Source organism: Pseudomyrmex gracilis, unplaced genomic scaffold (assembly GCF_002006095.1).
Source record: "Pseudomyrmex gracilis isolate BER0280 unplaced genomic scaffold, ASM200609v1 scaffold_1438, whole genome shotgun sequence".
Classification (NCBI taxonomy): Eukaryota; Metazoa; Arthropoda; class Insecta; order Hymenoptera; family Formicidae; genus Pseudomyrmex; species Pseudomyrmex gracilis.
In genome coordinates this window covers 4,663-28,404 of record NW_018022022.1, presented here as the reverse complement: position 1 = coordinate 28,404, position 23,742 = coordinate 4,663, and the positions used below count along the sequence as shown (strand labels likewise).

At 33.4% G+C, this 23,742-nt stretch overlaps 2 protein-coding genes across 4 annotated transcripts; one reads left to right on the top strand and one right to left on the bottom strand.

The window, feature by feature from the left end:
* Positions 1 to 317: 317 nt before the first annotated feature.
* LOC109862169 (DNA ligase 3-like) lies at positions 318 to 18,679 on the bottom strand. Its single transcript, XM_020442127.1, has 7 exons — positions 18,086 to 18,679; positions 9,417 to 9,735; positions 8,462 to 8,731; positions 1,366 to 1,604; positions 1,187 to 1,266; positions 724 to 801; positions 318 to 646 (listed from the first exon to the last, which is right to left on the bottom strand). Exons 2-7 carry the CDS (start codon positions 9,730 to 9,732, stop codon positions 427 to 429), a joined length of 1,203 nt encoding a protein of 400 aa, XP_020297716.1. The 5' UTR covers positions 9,733 to 9,735; positions 18,086 to 18,679; the 3' UTR covers positions 318 to 426.
* LOC109862170 lies at positions 4,932 to 16,256 on the top strand. 3 transcript variants are annotated; one of them, XM_020442128.1, is made up of 4 exons: positions 4,932 to 5,488; positions 13,478 to 13,664; positions 13,778 to 14,042; positions 15,300 to 16,256. In XM_020442128.1, exons 2-4 carry the CDS (start codon positions 13,491 to 13,493, stop codon positions 15,362 to 15,364), a joined length of 504 nt encoding a protein of 167 aa, XP_020297717.1. In that variant the 5' UTR covers positions 4,932 to 5,488; positions 13,478 to 13,490; the 3' UTR covers positions 15,365 to 16,256. The 3 variants fall into 3 exon arrangements, with proteins under 3 accessions (XP_020297717.1, XP_020297719.1, XP_020297718.1); XM_020442130.1 differs by having other exon boundaries at positions 4,956 to 5,488; positions 15,306 to 16,256; XM_020442129.1 differs by lacking the exon at positions 4,932 to 5,488 and adding an exon at positions 11,950 to 12,032.
* Positions 18,680 to 23,742: the final 5,063 nt, after the last annotated feature.

Below are 23,742 nucleotides of genomic sequence, written 5' to 3'. Positions count from 1 at the left end.
GTGAGATTCGTTCAGAAACTGCCGAATAAATGAAAATAGATCTTTCAAAATTCTTTTTCATACCACTTTTCTTCTACACTTAATAATTAGCTAAAATATATTTAATATTTTATCAATAATTATTATACATAAGTAATTCTGCAATTTTCGCAACCTATATATATTTTGAGAGCCAAATAATTGTTAACACAAATGTGACATTATGAAACAAAAACATTTCTAACACCGACGTAACTTTTGTGGATCGCGAACTTTATTACATTATACTCTCGTATCTTTTCCGATGTGCACAGAAAATAATTTAATTTTTAAATTTTTCGTCTGTATATGCAGATTACATTTCATCAAAGTGTAAACAGTATGTCACATTTAATCGTGCGATAACGATAAAAGTTCATTAAACTTTTTGATTTGTTTTCTTGTATATTATTGTTGAGCGATTAAATAATTCGGCAGCAATTCTGTATGTGTACATACTAGCATCGGTAGCACAGGTGTCATCAGCGCAATGGCCACTTTATCGCGACTTGAGTCCAAGACGCGAGGCTTTTCTTTTCCCAAATTTGGCAGGAAACGTTGTAACACTCTTTCCAGATCCCGTGACATCTGGAAAGCTCTGTATGCATCAGCGTGGACCGCCTCGAGACTAAACAAACGTTATTATAAATGCATGCATTACTGTAGTCGAATATGTAAGATCGACAGGAAGAAGCAAACACTCACATGTGCTTCGAACCGGCGTTGATTCGCAGATCGTGCTTAATCAGACGTATGATCGTCTTGAGATCGTTAGAGGTGCATCTAAAACATTATCGGAATACATTCAAAAGTATTTCAAAATCAAAACAAGCAAACCAAAATTAAATGTTTTAGCTGCAACCGCGCACATAAATGAATAATAAACAGATACAGCTTGTGCAAAATAAAAAACATAAAATTAGAAAAAAAACATTAAAATAAAAACTAAATAAAACAAACTAAATAAAATAAATTTCAAGAGACTTCTTTGAGTATATTAAATCTTTACACTATTGCAAAATAATTATCGTTATTTTATATGCCAATTGGATTTGAAAAATGGATGTGTAATCGTACGGAGCATTCGTATTTTGATAAATATATTTTAAAGTTTTCCTGTGCTTGTCGCAGCTAGAACATTAAAGAAAAGCGTACTACCAAATCATACTTATTGATAATGGACTGGAAGTGTTTGATTTGCTCCGTTTCTTTTGTCAAACGCGATAACTGTTCCAAAAATAGATCAACCTGTCCGCGAATAAATTTTTATAAATTATTAGATTTTTTAATCGTGATTGTGAAATCGCGATCATTTTGAATCTTTTCGCAAGTTTTACACGCACTTACGTCTTGAATCGTTAGAACGCTTGTAGTGCAAGGCAACACAGCAACACTCTTCTCAAAAAAAACACTAATTGTCTCAGCCACATCGCCTTGCTCCAAATGTTGTAACATCGCATCCTCATCCTGAAGCAACAATCGTGCGAACAACTTTATCAGTTGCTTGCTCTGTAGATTGTACACCCGCTTTACAACTCCTGGCAACAGAAGCTTGCACCAAAGCACGATGTCACCCTTAAAACCATCTACAGAAAACTAACGATTAACACAAACGATTTTTTCTTCCACATTATTATTTGATTAATCTTTCTTTCAGATTTTTATATTTGGTGTTTTAACAATTAAATCTTCTTAAAGCTCGAGAAGTTACTAAACTACGAAATATATTTACGGTTATATGAGCCAATTGCAGGATGTGCGGAAAAATGCGTATATATATACATATACATATATATATTTGTTCGCGTGTAAATTTTTACACGCGAGTTTTTTGAATCGAATTTCAATTCTTAAATTCATATCGGATGCTGGATTTGCATCACATATATGAGAGATCTCATCTACCCCCCTAACTAATTTTTAAAATATTGCGAAAAAATTGTATTCATATAAATGTATTTATATAAATTCTTAACGTAGAAATGTTTATTTGACTTTTATCTTTTGGTGTTTTAAGTTTCTTAATGTTCAATATTTCCACCTTTCGTCTCAAGCTACAATACTTTTAAATATAACATAATAAAGAAAAAACATTTTAAATAATTGTCACTCGCGAAAGAACTTAAGTAAAACTTATATAATCAAAATGTATATTTGCTACCAAAAATTAATAAAAAATTTTAATTTTTCAGTTCTCTTGTTTGCGCCTAACACACATACACGTATATCAACATTCACTTTTATCTCGATATTTGTTTAATACTTATTTCTGCATGAGATAATTATTTCGCTAAGTTGTGCGTTTTCTTTTTTTTAATTATCTTTTTCAAACAATATATTATCTTAACAAGTAATATATTCGCGGCAATAATCAAAATTGCTTCGGCCTTCCATCGAATTATTTTGAAATATTACTAGAAAAATAAACACGAGAATTTTTTCGACGGAAACAATCGCGCTGCAATAAATTACATACGTTTCCAAGTAAAACAACGGCATTTAGAAGTTTTATGATAATATGTACTTTCTCAAAAGCGTTCTAAAATGTATTCATATAAATTGTATTCATATAAATGTATTCATATAAATTCTTAACGTAGAAATGTTTATTTGACTTTTATCTTTTTTTTCTCCGGTTTTGTCTCTGTGCGACGAAATATTCGCGTCACAAAGAAATATTATCTTCTCGTTTATTTTTTGTGTAAAAACAAATGAGATCGATGTAAATGCTTCGCACGCAAAGCTGCGTTCAAAATTTCTCACGGAGTTTATCATCGGCAAAAATAGAGCGGGAGATTTCGGGTAAAGTATGCGGCTTTTACCGCAACACGTGCCGCGACGACGACGCAGTCGGAGCTCCATTACCGCAAACTATCGATGTTGATTCGACAGATCGTCACGAGGCCTTTGAACACGCGCCTTAATTTTTGCGTAGATACGACCATCCTCTTTTTCTACGATTCTCTCTCTTTCTCGTTTACACTTCGGTACGTCTACAATCGAAACGAAATGATCAAGCACGTGATTCGTATAAATAATAATGTCTAAGAATAGAAAGACTGAGGGATACTCCATCCGAATACCGAATCGTGGCGGCGACTCTCAACGACATCCCTTGGTCGTTTATTTCATTTTGAATCTCGACCAGAGATACGTCGCGACATGTCGCGATCGAAAGCAACGATTACAATCGGCGGCGTAGGCGCCGCGTTGCGTCATCATCACAATTTGACACCATCATTATTTCGCTTATCACTATCATCGCGAGGTATTTTGAAAAGATACACCGTTCAATGTGATCTTCACTTTCCCTCTCTTCTTGTTTTTTCTCTACTGTCTCTCCTTGCTCGTGATTTTATTTTTTATGTCAAATATTGCGTCACGTTGCGCGTAACGCTACGTATTACACTAAAGTGTAAATCGTTCCTGTTCTCTCTCTCTCTCTCTCTCTCTCTCTCTCTCTCTCTCTCTCAGTTCATGATTCATAAACCATACGTTTCTGCTGTTGAGAAATTCGTCTTGAGTCACGGACTCGGCGCAAACTATACTAGTGATAAAAGCTGATATTACTATGTGTGTCACTAATCTCTCAAGCAAATACAGCAATATAGCATTAAGTTTAAAACTTCTCGTCTTTTTTATCTGGTACGAAATAGTGAGAGTTTGCTTGTCAAACTAATAAAAACAAACAAACAAAAATTATTTTTAATTTATTTCCGTTCTGAAATATAAAATTTTCGGTGAAAAATATGTATCATGCAAATTTTGCAATTGTATACAAGATGAGCTATTTTAATGCCCAAACCCAAATATATATCTCTTTTCTTCCTTTTATAAAAAAAATATCTTGCACAAAAGTTGTTTGACTTCAAAAAGGACACGAGATAGATATATCAATATGTTTTCAGATGGCACCACTTTCGAGAAATTCACTGATCATCACTAAACTCATTGATCATTTACTTTTCTGAAATAAAAATCGATTTTTTTCTCTTAATAAAAGTTGTAGATCTTGTCAAGACAAATCTAACCGTATGTATTTCTTTAAAATTTTCTTGATGTTTCTACAATTTTTTAATTTTGGAACATAGTGTTTCGCAAACATGTAGAGAAATGCTTTTAAAAAAAAGTGAAGTCTTTCTAAGTGCATTTTAATATATTATTCTATTTTTAATATATTATTCTATTTTAATATATTATATTACTCTACCCTCGTTCAAATGTCTCTTTGTAAACTTTATGTATTTTTTAATCAATTAACCACAAAACTAATGTCGAATAACTCCCAAAGTAAACCTAATTTCTAAAATTAAAAAATTGTAGAACAATCAGGAAAATTCTAAATAAATACATACGATTGGATTTGTCTCAATAAGATCTACAACTTTCATTTAAAAAAAAAATCAATTTTTATTTAAGAAAAGTGATTATTAGTACATTTCTCGAAAGTGGCGCCATCTGAAAACATATTGATATCTCTATCTTGTGTCTCCCTTGAGGTTAAACAACTTTTGTACAAAACATTTTTTTGTAAAAGGCATAGAAAAAGAGATTTGGGGATGGATATTAAAATGACCTTGTATACTAAAATGCACAAATAAATTTCAATATCTTTTGCTCAAAAGTAATCTTTCAAATATTTAAATATTTTTTCATTTGTTCTATAGTGAAGCATTTCTGAATAATCTTCGTCGTTAGTGAGAATCTTACGATGCATGCATCTCTCCTGTTTAGAAACGTGATGTAATATATCGCCGCATATCGTAACATCGTAATATCTCGTGAACAGATATCGTAATTGCGCAGAGCGAAAAACGCGATCATTCAGAATAGGCTTTGATGAACGGACGAACGGAAACGAAGATGCCGTGGACGTCTGATAAAGCGTTGCGGACTTACGAACAAGCAAAGAGAAGAAACAGAGAGATAAAGGAAATCAGGGAGAGAGAGTAGAAGATAGTCTGGAGCCAAGCTGGCTAACACAAGAGGGGCTCGTCGGTCGCAACGTTCCGATTGACGCGCAAAGCAAAGTTTAACCAGAAGGATTCATTTAGAGGGTGGGGATCCGAGAGTTTATAAGACACGAAAAACCGGTCGCGAGGCTACCAATCGATAGTACGCAAAACCGCACCGAACAATCGCATCGCGAAGCATATACGAAAAAAGGTGAAAAAGCGATTGAGAAGAAAGAGAGAAAAGAAATTTTAAAAAACCGAGAGATTCTAACGCGAAAATATTCAGATTATTCGGACAAACGAAGGCTTGGTGATGACTTAAGTACTTGCAAATCGAAGATTTTTATAAGAATAGATATAAAAACGATCAATCTTTTTTTGTGCTCTTTATTTTTTTCGCCGTGTGTGCTGTAGCGAGTTCACAGATCGAAGAAAACAATTTGAGAGAAACAACGCTCCCTGTGACATTGCTCTTAAAAGAACGCCTTCAACTCTTTACAGCAAGTATAACGACAGTGAGTATTCCTTGTGAAGTTTATTAATTTTTGGAGAAAATCAGACTCTCTAAACACAAAGTGAAATTGAAACAAAAAGTACATACTTTCTTTCAAACATTTTAAGACTCTTCATAAATTTTCCATAGATATATATAGAACTTTTGATTAAAAGAGATAGTTGTTTTTTTGATATTGTCCAGAATTTCATTATTAATAAAGTGTTTTCATTTTACATATGTTTAATCTCAATATTTATGATGTAAATAAGTTTTTATTAGAAAAAATATTTTTTTCATTTTTTTTCTTTGCGAATAAATTTGTGTTCTTTTTTTGTTTATAAATTTGTACGTGCTGCTTGACAATCAGATCTAGAGATTTCGCAAAGTAGTGCAGAAGGAGCATTGTATATAAACTGCGCTATAACCCGAAATACTCCGCATTCCGTATACGTATGTATAGTTTTCACAAAACTTTAAGATTTGGCGAGATTTGCCAAGTTTTAATGTTTATTTCTCTCTCTCTCTCTCTCTCTCTCTCTCTCTCTCTCTCTCTTCCTATCTCTCTCACTTGCCAGTCACAGATAAACTCGTAAAAATCTTCCATTTAGTGACTCTCTGAACTGATCGTACTCGCGTGTGCTGAATGATTAATGGTTTCCTTGTATCCGATTTGCCCCTCTACCCCGGTATCATATTTACTAACCGTCAGCTCTCCGGGTCTCGCCCCTTCGCCTCTGAAAAGCGCTCGCGCACGAAGAAGCGGGAGACAGATAGACAGGAAAAAGAAGGGAAGGGAAACTTCGCGAAAAGATGATTTTGCTCGAGGAAGAACGATAGTGCGCAAAGATCTCAACAGAATGAGAAATAAAAGCAAACGCAAGAGAAAGAGAGCTTCGTAAGTTGAAAAGGGGAAAGGGGCGGTCAAAAGTCCGGAGAGATGAATCTCTTCGTGTTTACGCAAAGAGAGAAAACGCCCGCGTTCATCGATAGCCCCCTCATTGATGGGATTGGGTAATATGCTGTGCGATTTCTGTATTGACCGTTCGATCCGCCCTCATTTTGTTTCTTTATCTTTGTCTTCTTCTTTGCAAAGTACGCAAGACCTCGTGACTCATTCTGGTTTATTCCTCTGTCTCACGTGAGAATGAAGCAAAATATAGATATTTTGCTTAAAGTTATTCTTTTGGGCAGAATCCTAGTAAAGTCGTAGGGAGTCTCACTGTGCAACAAGTTTGCCGCATCTATAATCTCATATGATATCATACAAGTACAAGTAGATATAAACAGGGTCGTAAAAAACACAAGATATACTTTCTATAAAAATCAAAGTAATAAAATAAATACAGTAACACACATATTTCACGCGCTGTGCGCGATAAATGAAAATAAGATTTGAGAGAGATCGATTGTGTGTTGTAAAACAATGATTCCTTTGTTGTTGAAGGGGTATACAGGAAATTTTAATATCATCTTGTTTTATTAAAAAATGGAGTGGAAAATTTAGATAATTTCACGTTACAAAATAAAAAATAAGTAAAATAATCCTAAAATTTTTGTGTACTATTCACAAAGAAGTTATTGTAACAAGCAAAAATTCGCAAATCACTTTTGACTGGATACGACTAATATGATTACAAAAGAGTGCTATCGCGTGTTTTGGGTCGCGTAGACGATTTCGTAAAGAATCGACGATTGCCCAAAAATAAAGGAGATATTGTTATCGGATCATGGTACATACTAACTGTAAACTCACGTTTCCGGTCAAAATAAGTCATAAAGCACCGCTCATTGCTGCCAGCAATTTGTATGTTTCTCTTGGTCATTGAAAGACGAAAATATAAAAGTGTTTCGAGTTGTACAATACTCTATCGAGTTACAATCAATTTTGAACTATTTCTAATTCTAGTTGCAGAAACAAGATTAGATACTCTGATGCGATCATAAATATTTCAAGTTAATTATGTTTTTCTGTAGAATTAATTTTAATCGTTATTGTTTTGTCTATTTTTGTCTTTTCTTGGTTTATTTTTGTCTATTTTTTTTTTACTTTATATATTACATTATATTGTTTACTTAATATTACTTCAAATATTTTACTTATGTGCTTATTGTGTTTTTTGTTTTGCACTTTCTTATGTATAATCTGATAATCTACTGCAAACATTAGCTCGTGGAAATGACAAAAGGAATAATTAATAAATGTCTCCGCGTCTTTTTACACTCTCGCGAAAAATCGTAAGAATTTTGATTAATAAAGCACTTTCTATTCGAATGTGAATTATTATTCCATCTCTTTTGTATTAAGAGACGAAACAATTAAAACAAAAATGAGAAATGCAATTTCTTTTTATAATTTTGCAAAGATAAAAACACGTTTAAAGTTAAAGAAACAAAACGACAGGAAAAAAAACGATCGATGATAATTTGCTAATTTACATGAAGCTTTTTTGGCTCATTATCGAGGTCACCGAATATCGCTCATCTCGGAAGCTATCATAATAACCTCTATACAGAATGTATCAAAGAACTGTATAGATAAACTCCGATCGAGCCGTACTTATCAACTTGATGCTCGTCTCTGGTTTTTATACGCTCATTATCTTTAATCTTATTATCTTAAATCCATCTTAATTTAATTAAAAAATATAATTATTTGACAATACAATCCTTTAAATTAAAATCAAAATTAATGAAAAAATTCAGCTCTAGAGAAGTTTAAAACTAACAATAAACAAACATCCAGCGTAAGGCTCTCAATTGAAATCAATATTTCACATAACAAAGCAGATAAATGAGTCGATCAGTAAAATATAAAAGTTAAAATTCTAAATCTTTACAACACTTGGAAAATTAGTTTGTAATTAATTAAAATGATCAAGTTTTTTTTGTGTGTGTGTTTCATTCAATTGTTCTATTATCATTATTCCCTGTCTTTTTTACAAAATATATTGAATTTGTGATTTTATGAATATATCAATAAAAGAAGACTTACTTCTATGTACTCCGTTAGTGAACATCCTTTTAATAATCGCGGTCTTGTCGGTATACGCGTCGTTGTCAGCAACGTTCTTGCAAACACGTTGAAACTCGCGAAAAGTGTCATCCTCCGACGCTACTTTTCGATCTTTCTTTCTATCTTTTTCTTTCTTGTTTGTTGTAACTGTCGCGCCCTTATTTGATTCTTTATTTGATTTTTTCTTCGACGACTCTCTCGAAAGATCCTCTTTTGGTGACGTATTTTTTTTCGAAACTTTAATCGAAGCTAAAAATAACAATAACATAGCTCACAAAAGCAGTTCTAACTCTTCTTCTTAATAAACAGATTTTCAAACATTATATTTAAGAAAACAATCGTAAAATTTCATAAAATTAAAAATTTTTTTATTAGAATTTTTATCTCTCAAATGTCTGCAAGATATTTCAAAATCTTAATGAAATTGTCCTTTTTTCACGTTATCTTTTTTTATACACGTACTCGCGTACGTTGCAAATACCGAAACTTTCTTTTGCGTGAACCGAACAAATTTTAATTACATCGGGCAAAATTGCAAGACATAAATATCTATAACGCGTTTTCCCAATATCGATAAACTTCTTCCACTATCGTCAATCTCTCTCTCTTTTTTTCTCTCTCTTACGAACATCGACTTCTTTCGAAAGTTGCCGTTTTATAAAGCTACACTCGTAAAGGAAAGAAAAAAAAGAAAAAAACTTATTAAAAGTTTTGAAAAGAAAGCCGGGGAAAAATCCGTCAAATGATTTTTCCATGTAACGCGGATTAACTCCGCTTCAACGGATAATGCGAAAATAAGCACAATATCAATTAGATGCAGATTTTAATCGACTCAAGGATTTAGCGACTCGAAGAGTATCAAGAATAAATTGCACGAAGGACATTGCGTTAGAGGACATAACACTCTCTTTACGACGATACTAGAATTTCTTACACTTTCCTAGCTTGTTGAGGATGATCATCTGGTCTTTGTCGCACAATTCGTTCCAACATTTCACGTCTTCTACTGGATTGTCGATCTTCTTTGTCGTAGCCCGCTGATTAGCGAACACGTCGAACATGCAGTTGACATGGTGCCAAGACGCCATCAGTTTGCCGTCGGTGAAGAAGTTAGTTACCATTTTGGCGATTCGCAGCTCGCCCTTTTCAATCGCGCATTTACATCTCCTACATTTTGCGCGGCCGGTCTTTGCGCGCTCCGCGACGAAGGGCTTCTCTACTTGCTGTGTCTCTTCGACGTCGCTCGACATGGCCTGTTGTGTGTAAATAAAATCTAGTTGTTTTATGCAAAATAATTCTATATATGTAACATATCGCGACATTTTGCGAGCGTTTCGAGGCATAGCGCTTTCCGTTATTCTTTCGTGCATTGACTCGCCTTCTCTAGACGTTTGGAAGTGCGTAATCGGAGAAGGATTCACGGATACGGTCGTTTATATATTCCGACGTAATTGAGCTTTGCGTTAGTTTGACAGTACAAAATCGGCATAGCTTCTTCGTTAAATGATGAAGGCGGAAAGGCAAGCATATGGTTGCGCAAGCTCGCTATATGCGACGCGAGGAAATAACATACGTGTAACGGGTGATGTATTGAGTATTCCACTCCTACACGAGATTCGTGACGCGATTAAGTACACGTGGTTTGATATATAATTAATCCTTCAATTACAACGTGAAAAAAGTAATTGATACGTAATATGTGAGAAATTTAATTTTTATTTTGTCTCACATGTTTTATTTTACGTTTATCACTTGTAATGAACAAATATAAAAAGAATTTTATTCAAATTAATTAATTCTAAATTCATTAATTTTACATTATAATTTATTTTGTTTTTACTGAAAAGTAAAGTTTTCGAGTTTTAGATATGAAAAACGCTCCACACTCTATTAAGTAGATACTTGGTAAATTAATTTAATCAAGAAATTCTTTTGTGTGAAGTTTCAGAATAACACACAGTTAAGCGAATACGCGATTTGATTCATCTACGGAGTCGAGATCGAAACTCAAGGGAGAAATTCTATATTGATTCATAGACTGTGGAAGCTGCGGTTTGTTTATATACGCAGCTGTCCGCGAGAGAATTCTACATGCTCTTATCTTATTAGTTCTCATTAAATCTTAATTAAACGCGAGAGCAATAATCCTCCTAACATCCTAGAAACGCTTTAAACGTGATATCCTTGTGTTGCTCTTTCTCTTTTACTCGAGTGGGATAATCTTGTTGTGCTTTATGCGTCAAGTCTCGATCTCTACGCACCCGCATCGGAGAGATTGAGAAATTCTAATGATAACTTACGCAAGGTACAACAATTTTATCAGACATGGGATTTCGCGCAGTGGGAGAGAAAGAATCTTCACCGAATCTCGATAATCTCTCTCGTTTCTCTCTCTTTCTTACCCTCCACTGTCTTCCTAACTTCTCTATGTCATGATAACGCAAGAGAGTCGCTTATCTTCATCTGCGCGCGTCACTATTGGTCCGCGACACAGGACCATAGCTAATTTTAAACATTCGCTCATCGATAATATATATGCAATTTATATTAAAGATATTGACAATACACAGTCTATATATATGTATGCGTATATATATATATATGTATGCTATATATATGTATGTATATATATATTTATGCGTGTGTGTGTGTGCGTAGGTGTAGGTGTGTGGATGTGGGTATGGGTGTGTGTAACTTTAAAACACGTTGTAAACTTGCTTGTGTGAGGATAAAATTTGCTCTCTTTACGTCTACGTACAGTCCGCTAACATATGAAAAGTTATTTGGTCCAGTTGGCAATGCTTTTCAAGAAATTTTGAAGCGATTAGAAAACTGTGTCAAGGTTTAAATAATTAGAAGAAACAGATATACACAAAATTATTTTTGCGTATCTACAATCTCGTCATAATTGTGCGAACTATGCGATATGCGCATAGTTACGACTGAATAAAATTTCATAATAATATTTCCGAGAAATATAGAAAATGTGCTGAAAATAATACGTTTGCTGATGCGGTTTGTTTTTACACGTTACGAATTCTTATCGGGAGTCTTATAATACAATTGCATCATTTTCTCGTCATCGTGGCAATCTGCGTGTCTTGAGATGGCTAAACAAAACAAAAATTCGAAAGATTCGTATTTAGCGCCGAGTAAATCGAAGATCATACATATCAATCCGACTCGTATCATTTCTGCTTTTGTAGATTTCCCTCTACAGAAATTCTGGTCTTAAAATACCGGAATCGACGCATGTAGGTAGGCGTTACGCGTTTTCATGAAAAAAAGTAAGAGACTACTCTTCTCTCTCTCTCTCTCTCTCTCTACACGCGCGCGCGTGTGTGTGTGTGTGTGTCTCACTGTGTCACCTCCGACACCTACTATAGGTGGTAGGAGTAGGTGCGTGTCTGGATGATGGCGGGGGGATGAAAGAGGAGATTTCGCGCGCGGATATAATGGGGGGTGCAACAGCCCTTTGCCGCTCATTCCATCGCGTTCCATCGAAATAGAGAGCACGAGCCGCGTGAAATATTCAACTAAGATAAGAGCAGTAAGTTACACGTCGCAATCCTGATATTTCGCCGAACAATTTCACAATACGCGACGTTAAATGTCAACTATAAAGAAATTTATCTCTTGCGATGTAACCAAAAAGATATTAAAACTGTGTTGAATATTCTTTTGTAATCAATGTTTTTTTTTCAATTAATCTCATATATTTTAAAATAAACAAAAACAAAACAAATTTTTCTTTTTTCCATTTAATCAAATTGAAGTCATTGCCAATTATATAGTTCTTCCTCGTCTTTAATAACAACTTTTCCAGCCGACTGTGATTTTTCTACGTCAAACGTATGTGTGAGCAAATTGACTTCTAATCGTTTTGTTTGCGAGATCGATGCGTTGTAGTCTCGCCTGATCTCGGATTTATTAATTTATGTGTGCGTGATAAAATCGATTTAAAATCTATAGAAAAAATTGATAAAAAAATCTATAAATAATCGCATTATAAATAATTTTATTTATTACGATTATTTATGATTCTTTTATTTGAAATGATTTGAATTTTATTTGAAATTATAAATGCGATTATTTGATATTTTGAATAAAAGAATCATCACTGAACAATTCATCGTTCTCTGCCATTATTTTTTACATTGTATTTTAATACATGACATACGACGCTTTGCATATATCTGACGATTTCGCTTCTCGTTAATTGAGTTCAGATTTCCCGTCTCATTAGTCGATTTTATTTTATTATCACGTGACGCGCCGAACATCCGTCACACGATACGGCTATCGCCGGCAAGGATAATCTACGATAATTTTCGAACTCATAGATCTTGTGTAAATTTCTTGCTCTGTCTTACTCGACGTCTGTCTAAAATCAATTAGATACTAGCGTAATCAACACGCAGACAGCGATTATCCAAAACATAATAAAAATCTGGTTTCTCGTTCTTTTTTTTCTTTTCTGTAGAAAATGACTTACGAACTTTTTTATCTTTGTAATAGAAAAAGATTATAACGCATAATACGATTGTCGCACTTTTTTTCTTCTCCATTAGTTAATCCGGCCGCGATTACAATGCATGAACTTCGGATTATGCGCCTCGTTATTAGATTTTACTATGTTTTTATGATTTTCGTTATAAGGTTTTTTATTAATTTTATCATTACGAAAGTAGTTTCAACAATCTGTGTATTTGTGTTTCCAAAAATTTTAGTGCAAAGAGGAATGAAACATTAGAAAGAAAATATTTATTAAATAAAAATCTTTCTTTACTCTTTTATAAAAATTTTCGTTATTGTTTTAATTCTATTTTAGAAAAATCAGAGAATTAATAAATAATAAGTAATAAAATATTGCAGAATTATCGATAAAATGTTAATTAACCCGAAATACTTTTTCCTTTTGTGAAGATCTTTCGTTCGTTTGTTTACTATTTTCTTTTCGGCTATTATACATGTTTTATATTTCTGTTTCCTCAGAGATCACGAGGGAATGACGGAAAGAGTTAAGCAACAAGTCGCCGCTAGGACAAGCTTGTGTCTACTGGTGGCACTCGTATTGTTCTGTGTTACAAGCAGCGACAAAATTTTCGTGCTCGCGGAACCCGAACCGTTGACATCGAGCTTTGTTTCGTTTAACGACAATTTGATGGACGCCGAAAGTCTTGTGAGTAACCGTTTTTTTTTAACAATTAGCTTGTCGTCAACAAGTATTCAACAATTTAATAAAAAAAATATAACCAATTTATATAAGTTTTTTCACCGTTGTCACGTATATAGATACTGGTAAACCGCTTAAAACATCTGACCGAGGAAAAGCATCAAATTGCCGAAAAAGCGCACGAGATCACCGATGAGCAAATCGAGATCCAAGCGATGCTGGAAGCAAAAGCCCGCGAGAGAGAACGCGCAATCGCCGAGCAACAATTGCCCGACTACTTCAGCGAAGAAACAGAGCCGGAAGCACTACCCTTGCCCGCGGCTAGAATCAATCACGCCGAACAACCATATCCGACTAAACGACAAAACAGTAACGGAGTGAGTTGTAAGTATTTATAAAAAAAAGTTTTTTGAAATATATTTTCTAAAATTAATATTAGTTTATATAAATCAGGTGATATAAAATGATTTTACAGATTTCTAATTTATCATTTTTGTGCGGAGAAAAAATTAAATACGAGAAATACATTCTTAATTAGAAAATTTTTTGATAGCTTCTACTTTTTTTTATCGTGGTTTTATCTCTTTTTAAGAGAAGTTTGCCAGAGTAAAAAGAAATTAATATACGAGAGAGCATTCCGAGAATATTATTATGTAGTGTAATACTCAAAGAAACTTGAAATGTGATTCAGTTATTCATCAAGGAAAAAAACATTCAAAAAATTTCAAAAAGTTATCATTTTTGTCGGAATTCTTGTTACTAAGATTTGAAAGATCAAAAGATTATTTTTCGCCGCGAGAACAAAACTCCCGCTCTTTTCTCTCTTTATTGAGAGACATGAAAATTGATTTCTTTTGATATTTCGGGAAAATTGGTGTTTAAGAAATGTTTTGTAATTATTGACTATTTGTAAATAAGTTTTTTCTGAACAGCAGACGGTATAAACACTTGCGCAGAGTGATTATATTATATATAATCATTCTGCGCCGTATTCGACAATCGAAGACCATCATCAACAATTGATTGGAGCAATTGGCGCATGACGCATTAAATGTTGGTCGCGTGTTTCTCGTAATTGATTCGACAAAAGATAAAAAAAAACCGTCGGCGAAAACTACCAGAATTATATACAAATAGCTTTTAAAGTAACAATAATTTCAATATATATATAATGCACACAGTTTAGTTTTGGAAGTTGTTTACCATTTTGTATTGACAGGTGTTACTACAATATAGAAAAAACTTTTAAGAGTGACAAAAAAGGATGTTAAAAAGTGGTCGATTTTTATCTCCGGTGTGGCAAGTAAAGTTTTTCCTTAACATGCAGGGAAAATATGGAAAAATTGAGAAAAAGTAGGAAAATATGCATTTTCACTTTATGAAAAAACTAAATACGCTATGTGATTCTACGACCAAAAATCTATACAAAATCACTCGAATTTTACTTGCCACACTAAGGCATAAAAATCGACCACTTTTTAATATCCTTCTTTTAATGTTACATCGTTAGGTTTAGTTTGTGTCAAAATGTATGTGTAGAAAATGCAATAAATATGACACGTAATATTGTATATCACAATGTCATCTGCCGGAGATGTTCATAATAATTAGGAAAACAGAGTAACGTATACAATTTGTGAGTTTCAGATATGTCTCTGTGCCACTTCAAGATCTGCAACATGGGACGCAAGAGGCAATCAAAATAAATCTTTACACGGTACGAAAGAGAGTTTGCGACGGATACGACAAGACTCGAGAAGAAAACTGATTGTGCTTTAAAGAAACATTAAGTAAAAAAAGCAAAAGAAACACCAATAAAACACAGCTTTTGTCATAGTAAACTGAGAATAAATTAAGCGTGTAGCAAGAACGAGCGATTTCAGCTGCTTGTTTGCAATGTTTCATTTTTGTAAAAAGTTTAAACTTCAAAAATCGGAAGAGCAAAACTATTTTACTATCAGTTTTAGTTGATGAATAAAATGACCGTTTGCCCTTCGTAAAATCTTATCTAACACTGAACAGCTAAATTATTGGCAAGACGCGTTAAATCTTCTGACAGAAAATCGATAAAATATAAAATACAAAAAGAGAAAAAGTAGAAACGCTATGCACATCAAAAGTATATTTTTTTAAAATAAAAGACTATCGCTTTTTCTTGCTATTTCTTTGTGACATGATTGATGATTACTATACCAGTATTACAACCGCACGATATCAAACTTATATCCGTATATGTAAAGATTTTTATAGCGCGCGGTATGTCCGCGACGTGTCCCACGAACGCAAAATGAAAAAGGTACAAAATATTGAACAAAATTTTTTATTTAACGAATGTCAATTCTTATCAGTGTCTTCTCCCTTTTGCAATATGGCTGCATACGTAGGAAAAAAATATTTATTTGAAAAATATCACAAATCGTTCTTAGCTACCAAAGAAATAGAGAAATTGTTTACTTGTTCGAACGAGAGCTATGTCGAACTGTCCGACAACAGCTGTTCGAAAGTTGACGAAATATTGAATATGTATATGATATAAATCTGGAGAAGTATCAATTCAGAGAGAAAGAGAGAGAGAGTAGTGATTGATTGGGCAAAAAACTATTGTTTTTGGTCGCATAATAATATATGTTATGTTGAAAACGTATATATATAAAAGAACGAAAATAAAATTTATTTCGAGCATAACTTGTGTAAGTATCGATTCGATATGCTGCTATTGAAGGACTTTTAGTTTCCGTCCAAAATTATAAACTCTCAGTATGACATATATGTATAAGACATGACATCATTATAGTTCAAAAAGGTACAACGCATAAAATTTTTCCTACGGTCAAATATAATAATTTATGTCAATTAACAAAAAACAAAGAATAAGAAAACTAATTCTGACTTATATGCGCTAATTATTTTATTGACATTAACTAAAGACTATTCTTCTACCTCTTTATCGTGTCTATGACCGGCATTCATAATATTTTTATATTTGAGATCGTAGTAATTTTATCTTAAGATGTAATGCTGTATGAGCCGTTTTACTACAGAACATTTGAAGATGAGAACTTAAAATGATCTATATAAGATTTGACTATAAATATTCGGATTATATCGAATCAGCAACAAGCATGCCATTTATATAAAAAACAAAAAGAAAGAGAAACGCAACTCTATATGAAATCTTATATGAAAAAAACCTTTTTCCTCGCATTACACGCTTTTGCAAATGCTTGCAACATAGAAAAATTATAATTTCTGCACGAAGTCAGAGAGTAGCGGAAGAAAAAAATAACTATTGTGTGACATTACGCGCAACCATGACTGAAATCGAAAGCATGGAACTATCTCTTTATATATAGCGTCTTGTCTATATTTATTATTTTTACTATTATTATAATTATATTATTATATTATTATTATATTATTGTTGTTGTTGTTGTTGTACTAATATTATTATTCTTTAATGTGTTGTGTTAAGAGAACGCGCACCGAATGCTTTCTGAGAAAAGATATTGTGTACACAATGAAATTATTAACGGGTAGTTCATCAGTAATTATAACGAAATAAAAGGGCTGTTAGAAATATTTCGCGAAAATTGTTAATATAATCGATGCAATCTTCGAGGAATCAGAGAAAGAAGCCCGCTTATTCGTTTTTATTTGTATAAACATCAAGAGATCGAGTAGTTTCTTCGAGAGAAATATATCGGCATACTTGTTCTTATTTATTTAACATATGTCTCTTGTAGCTTTGCGGTATTATCTGTATTATATATATATATATATATATATATATATATATATATATATATATATATATATATATATATATTATAAGAAATCTTTACGCGCATAAATTCTTTTTTCCCGCATGTGTGAATTAAAAATTATATAAATCGCATCGAGTCAGATCTCATTTACATAACAAGTTTCGATGCGTTTATGGAGAGAAATTCAATTAAAAATGATTTTTCCCTCTTATAACGCGCGTAACGACTTATGTACCTTGCAAGAAATGGTAATATATGACGATAATATAAACTATATAATGTGAAGGAATTTCATACCTCATGTGTGTTTTCTTACAAATCCTAAATATTCTAATACATATGTGGTTATTGTTAAACTTTAAAATTATATCTACCATAAACTGTTCTTAATATATAATCACAAATTGTTTTAAATGGAGCTGTTCAAACCAGTTGGGGAATGGTATACAGTAATTGTTCAACAAATTAGTACTTTAGACGTTTTGACTTTATTGATTTAGTCTTCATCAGTAAAAATTATCTAGTGCATGACATAAACAAAAATTCAGTGATGACAATACATAAATTGTTTAGACAAATTACAATAGATGTTTTTGTAAACTAATGAATGTAACAAATTAACTTCGAAAATAAAACTTCAAGTGATAAAAATATAAAACTTACTCTAAGATCGACATTTCTCTGTGCGTATGACGATGTATTAAGTTAAAATAATTGTCCGGTAGGCTCCAGGCCGCACTGAGATTAAAATTTCGATGTTGTCGTTACGGGATTATCGTCAATATTGAGGGAATTATACGCAAGTCAAGAAAGTTAAAATCAGTTAAGATAGTAACTCTATTTATATGAGAGAACTCTTATTGGTTATTAATTCGACTGAAAATCAGCAAGTATATATATTATCCAACAGAATTGTGTCTTGCATAACGTTAATGCTATTATTTTTTAATTTAATATTTAACATTTCAGAAGTTAATCTTTTAAAATAATTGAGTTCGTGGTCAAGTATCTTTACTGAATTTCAATTAAAAGAATGTCCGGTGCTTATACCATGATGGAAGTAATAAGGTGTGCTCGTTTCTCGGACAATTTTCGTCACGTTCTGCGCAGTGACTGAGATCCGCCATAATTCTATAGTACACGTAACATGCAATAAGATAATGTGCGCATATGCATGAATACACTCTATATAAACAAAGAGCGTGAGAAATAGGTTAACTCTACAAATTGGTATGCATATTCATTAGTATAATTTATTTATAGTTAACACATATGATATTGTAATTAATAAATTATACTTAAAATTGATTTATCAACTGTATTATTCATTTCTTTTTAAATTATATGCATTTGAATGACTTAAGATGGCTGAATTCAGTCACGCTCTTTTATTGGCCAACAAAAATGCTTGCGCATGAGCACACCTTATTACTTCCACCATGGCTCATACAATGTTCAAAAATTACTGATTTAATTTGGTTGGTTTTTACAGAATAAGTGCTCATTAATTCTCTAGTTTTCAGTTGCCTTTTCGTTTGGCCAATAATTAGCATCGCAAGTATCGCAATTAATGTTGTAGACATATACTTGATAGTTCTCTACACAATTTTGCCTATTATTTATACAAAATTTTACATAAAAGCATTCCTAAATCTTCAATTTTTATTAAGAATAGTTTCCACCTGTAACATGTTAACCGGTCTTAAAGTAGAAGATAGTGTTGTACTATGTTCCTTAGATGTAATATCATTGTTCACAAATGTTCTTATTGATTTATCCTTGACAAGCGTGTTAGGAAGATAAAAACATATCAGATTACAAAAATTAATGAATTATACAAAAGTTAATGAATTTATAACAGCGTTAAGATTTGTGATGTCATCGACATTCTCTTCACTTTCGATAACATTTATAAACAACTATTTGGTACTCCAATACATTCGCCATTATCACCCATTCTTGCGGATATAACCTTGCAAGATGTAGAGTTATAAGCCTTATCAAATTTTCAATCAAGAGGCACGGTAGTGTCTCGCGCCAAGTTCATGCGCTACGAAGTCGCGCTCGAACGGCACGACGCACCCGTGCCTGTTATTGGTCGCGTTCAGCAGATACAACTGTTGTACAACTGTTGGGTGAGTGTCTGCTGAACGCACTCTGCTCAGTCACCGCTATACTCAACATGTTTAGGGAGCGCCATTTTTTCCATCGAAGTTTTTCTCTGCTACCTAAGCGTAACATGTTGTAAAAGAATATGGTGGCACACATATGAGAAATGTAAACACGGGTAATTTTGATTTGTATGTAAGAGAAAATGAGTTCTGAAAACCTCAAAATGTATAGTGTCGTTTTTGCCATTATTCATAGCAAATAAAACAATCACATTTAAATTGTCCATTGCAAATTGTAAATTATAACACTTAATTTTTTAATAATTTGATAATATTTTGTTTTCTATTGTTTAGTTTATTATGAATAAACACACTGAGAGACTTATGTTTAAGCTTTATTAAAAAACAGTGTAGGATCACGTGACATGTTATACAGATCTGAAGCTCAAGACCGTTCAGCAAGCATGATCTATATCACTAAGCGTTCACTGATCATTTGCTCAACCGCTTTGCAACTGCTGGAATATGCTGAACGCGACCATTATGTTATACGCGAAATTAGCGCGATTGAGAAGTGGGGAGATTTTTACGGAGCAATATTTCAAGAACGACTAAAGGGCCTTCTACAATGAGATATTAGTAATAAATCAGAAGTCAGAAACAAGAAATTGACCAATCACAGTCAAATCACAGAAGAATAATCGATTGTGATTAGTCAATTTCTTGCTTCTGACTTCTGATTTATTACTAATATTTTATTGTAAAAGGCCCTTAAACCGATCACTTTCGTTTTAGTCTCAATCGATTTAGAATAAAACATTTAAAAAAAAGTATTGTTGCGTTTGTTTTGTTTGTGCTTCTAATGTAGAGATCATATATATAATACTTCTATATTGCTAGTACGGTGCCGACCTGAAGCTCAAATGTTACGGTGCAGACAATATAGTAGCCTCTCTCTCCAGCTGCTTTGTGCGCATGCGGTGAACATTCAAGCACGCTTGCGCCATTCTCTTTCTCGCGTTCTTTCTCTCACTTTCCAATGTTTTGTCTCGCTCGCACTCACTTGGTAGATGCGCCTGCGCATAATGACGCTCGACCATCTATGCCCATATTTGGACTTCGTGCGTCTCCCTTTCTCGGACCTCGTGCCTCTCATTGCGAAGATACGCGACTAGCAATATAGGAGTATTACATATATGGTGAATCCAGAGGTCTCGAGTTCGAATCCGCTTACCACCTAAGAATTTTTTCCGGGCCGGTCCCTTTTAATCAAATGTATCGATTGATCGGCGAACTGAATCGAGACCATATATGTAATACTCCTATATGGCTAGTTGAGCAAGTTTTCCATAAGCGGGACTTGTCCCAACACTGAAGGATAGAAGATAGATGCTTATTGGCTCTCCAAGAAAGAGTAGAAGGAGTGTTCAATAATTGGTAATGCGCAAGCGTTGCGGGAAAATTTAAACAGATTTATAAAAGGAATCTACTAGTTAGTAATTATTAAGGAAAAGAAATATAGAAAGTGTCTATAAATGGTTTTATTTTCTAATTACAAAAAGTTATACGTAAAATTTTATTAGATAAATATGTTCAAGGCCCGATTAAAAAACAAAAATTAATTTATATTGTGCAAGAAAGTGAAAACAATATAGAAAAGAGATGAAATAAAACGTTTAAATTTTTGGCACAATAATAAAAAATATCAGTGATGTAATATATTAATAAAAGCAACATAATTAAGTAAGAAATAAAATACAGCATGCAATATACAAGTGACACCAATATTGTACAAAAAAGAAATGTATTTATTTTATAAATGTAAAATAATTATATTAATTTGATAAACAAATTACAATTTACATTTATTTTATATATATAAAGTTATATATTATTCTTAAGATAAACTGATAACCACATTTCAGAGACATAATATATACATTAAAATTTACGCTTATTTATAACTTACTTATGTAAGCAAAGATCTTTATTTTTGGCTTGTTTTTTGTTACAGACATAACAATACCTCATCATTTTGCACTGATTTTCTCGTGTAGTACGTAATTTTCGTGCTACACAAATAGATTCAAAACAATATCTTAGAAGACTTTCGAGGTTATACTTCACGTTACATGTGCTATAGATTTTCAGTACTGGCAGTGAATATCGGAACGCAGCCAATATAAGCATTATGGATACATGTCACGCATGCGCTTTCGAACAAACTGAACAGTGATAAAGAGTAATAAAGAGAGTAGAGCATTGTCTGCACCGTAGTGTTGGGACCGCGCTGAGAGCTCAACTAGCCATATAGAAGTATTACATATATGATCGAGACTCTAAAAATTAATTCGAGTGTAATCTCGAATTTATTCCCTTTCCACAAGGCGATCATAGTCACAACATCTCGAGCACGAGCCCAACACAGATGGGCACGCCCACTGTGAAAAGAAGGCCGTATATCGCGTGTTAGTAGAGATAAAAACTGCACAAAGTTAGATTTCGAAAGTTGCCTACGGAAGTAGTACCAGAGAGAAGCCTGAGAGCGGCCATGCCATTGTAGTTTCTTACGACGGTTTCAACCGCTGGTTTTAGCCGTATTTCCACAAAAGTGGAACTCAAAGGCCGTTCTCCATGAAACTCAAATCGCAGGTCTCGTGAAACTGATCAATCACGTTGGTCGATTGGCTGATTTGACTCTGCAATTGGTCAATTCCACGAGATCTGCTACTTGCGTTTAATGTAGAACGGCCTTTGAGTTCCACTTTTGTAGAAATACGGCTAAAACCAGCGGTTGAAACCGTCGTAAGAAACTACAATGGCATGGCCGCTCTCAGACTTCTCTCTGGTAGTACCATATAATACTCTTCCTGATATTGATATTGATTCTCTGTAACTGTTAAAAAAAATTCCCTATCGATGATGTATCAGGGCCATTCAGTGGGCGGTCTTTCTTCCTCGTGCCTTCTTTATTAGATTATTCTGATAATGATCACTGAAATAACTAACAAACTGTTCTCTTGATTTAGTACTCAACATCTTTTTATTTTACACTTTTACTTTTTTTATAATCAATTTTATAGTCAATTTACATAAAAAAATAAACAATAAAGCCTAAATTTTAAATAAAACTTTTAATAAACTTTAAACTTAAATAAACTTTAATAAACTTAAAACTTTTAATAAACTAAATTTTAATTTTGCGGGCTTTGATACTTGCAAATTCTTTAATAACATTAGAAAAGTCAACTTTCTTTGTCGCATCTCGTTCTATTGAGAGCAACGCAAGTCTATTTAATCGCATCTGACTCATAGTTGAACGAAGGTAAGTTTTGATTAGTTTTAACTTCGAAAAGCTTCGTTCGCAGGTGGCAACACTCACGCTCATAGCAAGAAAAATTCTTAGGACTACTGTCAAATTTGGAAGCATTTCTGTGAAACCCCATTGAACAATCCATGCGAAAAATGTTGCTGCTGACCATTCAACTGCTGGTATATCTGTTTTTTCTTTGCTGTTGGAACGACAACTGCTTACAAGATGTCGGAGCCTTTCTACTTCAAATTTGAGTTCATCAGAATCAATGTCGTCGTAAATGTTACGTAGCTTATCAACTTTTTGCCATATATATTTATCGTTGCTTCCATCAAACAATACTTTTAAGCTTAAAAATCCAAAGCGTTCATTTAACAACATGAGTTGTTAAAAACGCTGTGTAATTTCTTGTTTCAAGCGATCAACAGATTCTAACATTTTCCGCCGTATCTCTTGCTGTGGTAATAAACCAGCATCATCTTCTTTTTCTTCTGCCATTTTTTTCTTTCGTCGTATGCGCTTTGTAATAGGAATTTCCATTTGCTCGCATATTATCTCGACATCAGCCAATACCTTGCTGATAAGGCTATCTCTATTTTCGCCGAGAAAAGATGCTAAAGTATTAATAGCAATCACCGACTGATCGAGACCTAAACCACTCGTTTGGAGATATTTCTGGGTTTTGTCTATTTCAGGCAATATTTTGCTCCAGAAGTGCAGGTAGCACAGAAAAGAGAAGGTACCCAGCAAACAATTTCTGACTACGCAGACCTTGGCAACAGAAACTGTGTGCAGAAACGCTACAGTACGGAAACATGCTTTGGTGCTGCCAAAACTGTTAGCACATAGAGACAAAAAACGCAACAACTCTGTTGACACATACATGAGACTATTGC

What these genes read in the sequence shown, in the direction of transcription:
- LOC109862170 (XM_020442128.1), top strand. Translation starts at nt 13,491, where the DNA reads ATGACGGAAAGAGTTAAGCAACAAGTCGCCGCTAGGACAAGCTTGTGT. An exon ending in TGATGGACGCCGAAAGTCTT is followed by an intron (nt 13,665 to 13,777) that starts GTGAGTAACCGT and finishes TCACGTATATAG; the next exon opens with ATACTGGTAAACCGCTTAAA. An exon ending in AAACAGTAACGGAGTGAGTT is followed by an intron (nt 14,043 to 15,299) that starts GTAAGTATTTAT and finishes ACAATTTGTGAG; the next exon opens with TTTCAGATATGTCTCTGTGC.
- LOC109862169 (XM_020442127.1), bottom strand. Translation starts at nt 9,732, where the DNA reads ATGTCGAGCGACGTCGAAGAGACACAGCAAGTAGAGAAGCCCTTCGTC. An exon ending in CACTAACGGAGTACATAGAA is followed by an intron (nt 1,605 to 8,461) that starts GTAAGTCTTCTT and finishes AGTTTTCTGTAG; the next exon opens with ATGGTTTTAAGGGTGACATC. An exon ending in TTCCAGTCCATTATCAATAA is followed by an intron (nt 802 to 1,186) that starts GTATGATTTGGT and finishes ATAATGTTTTAG; the next exon opens with ATGCACCTCTAACGATCTCA.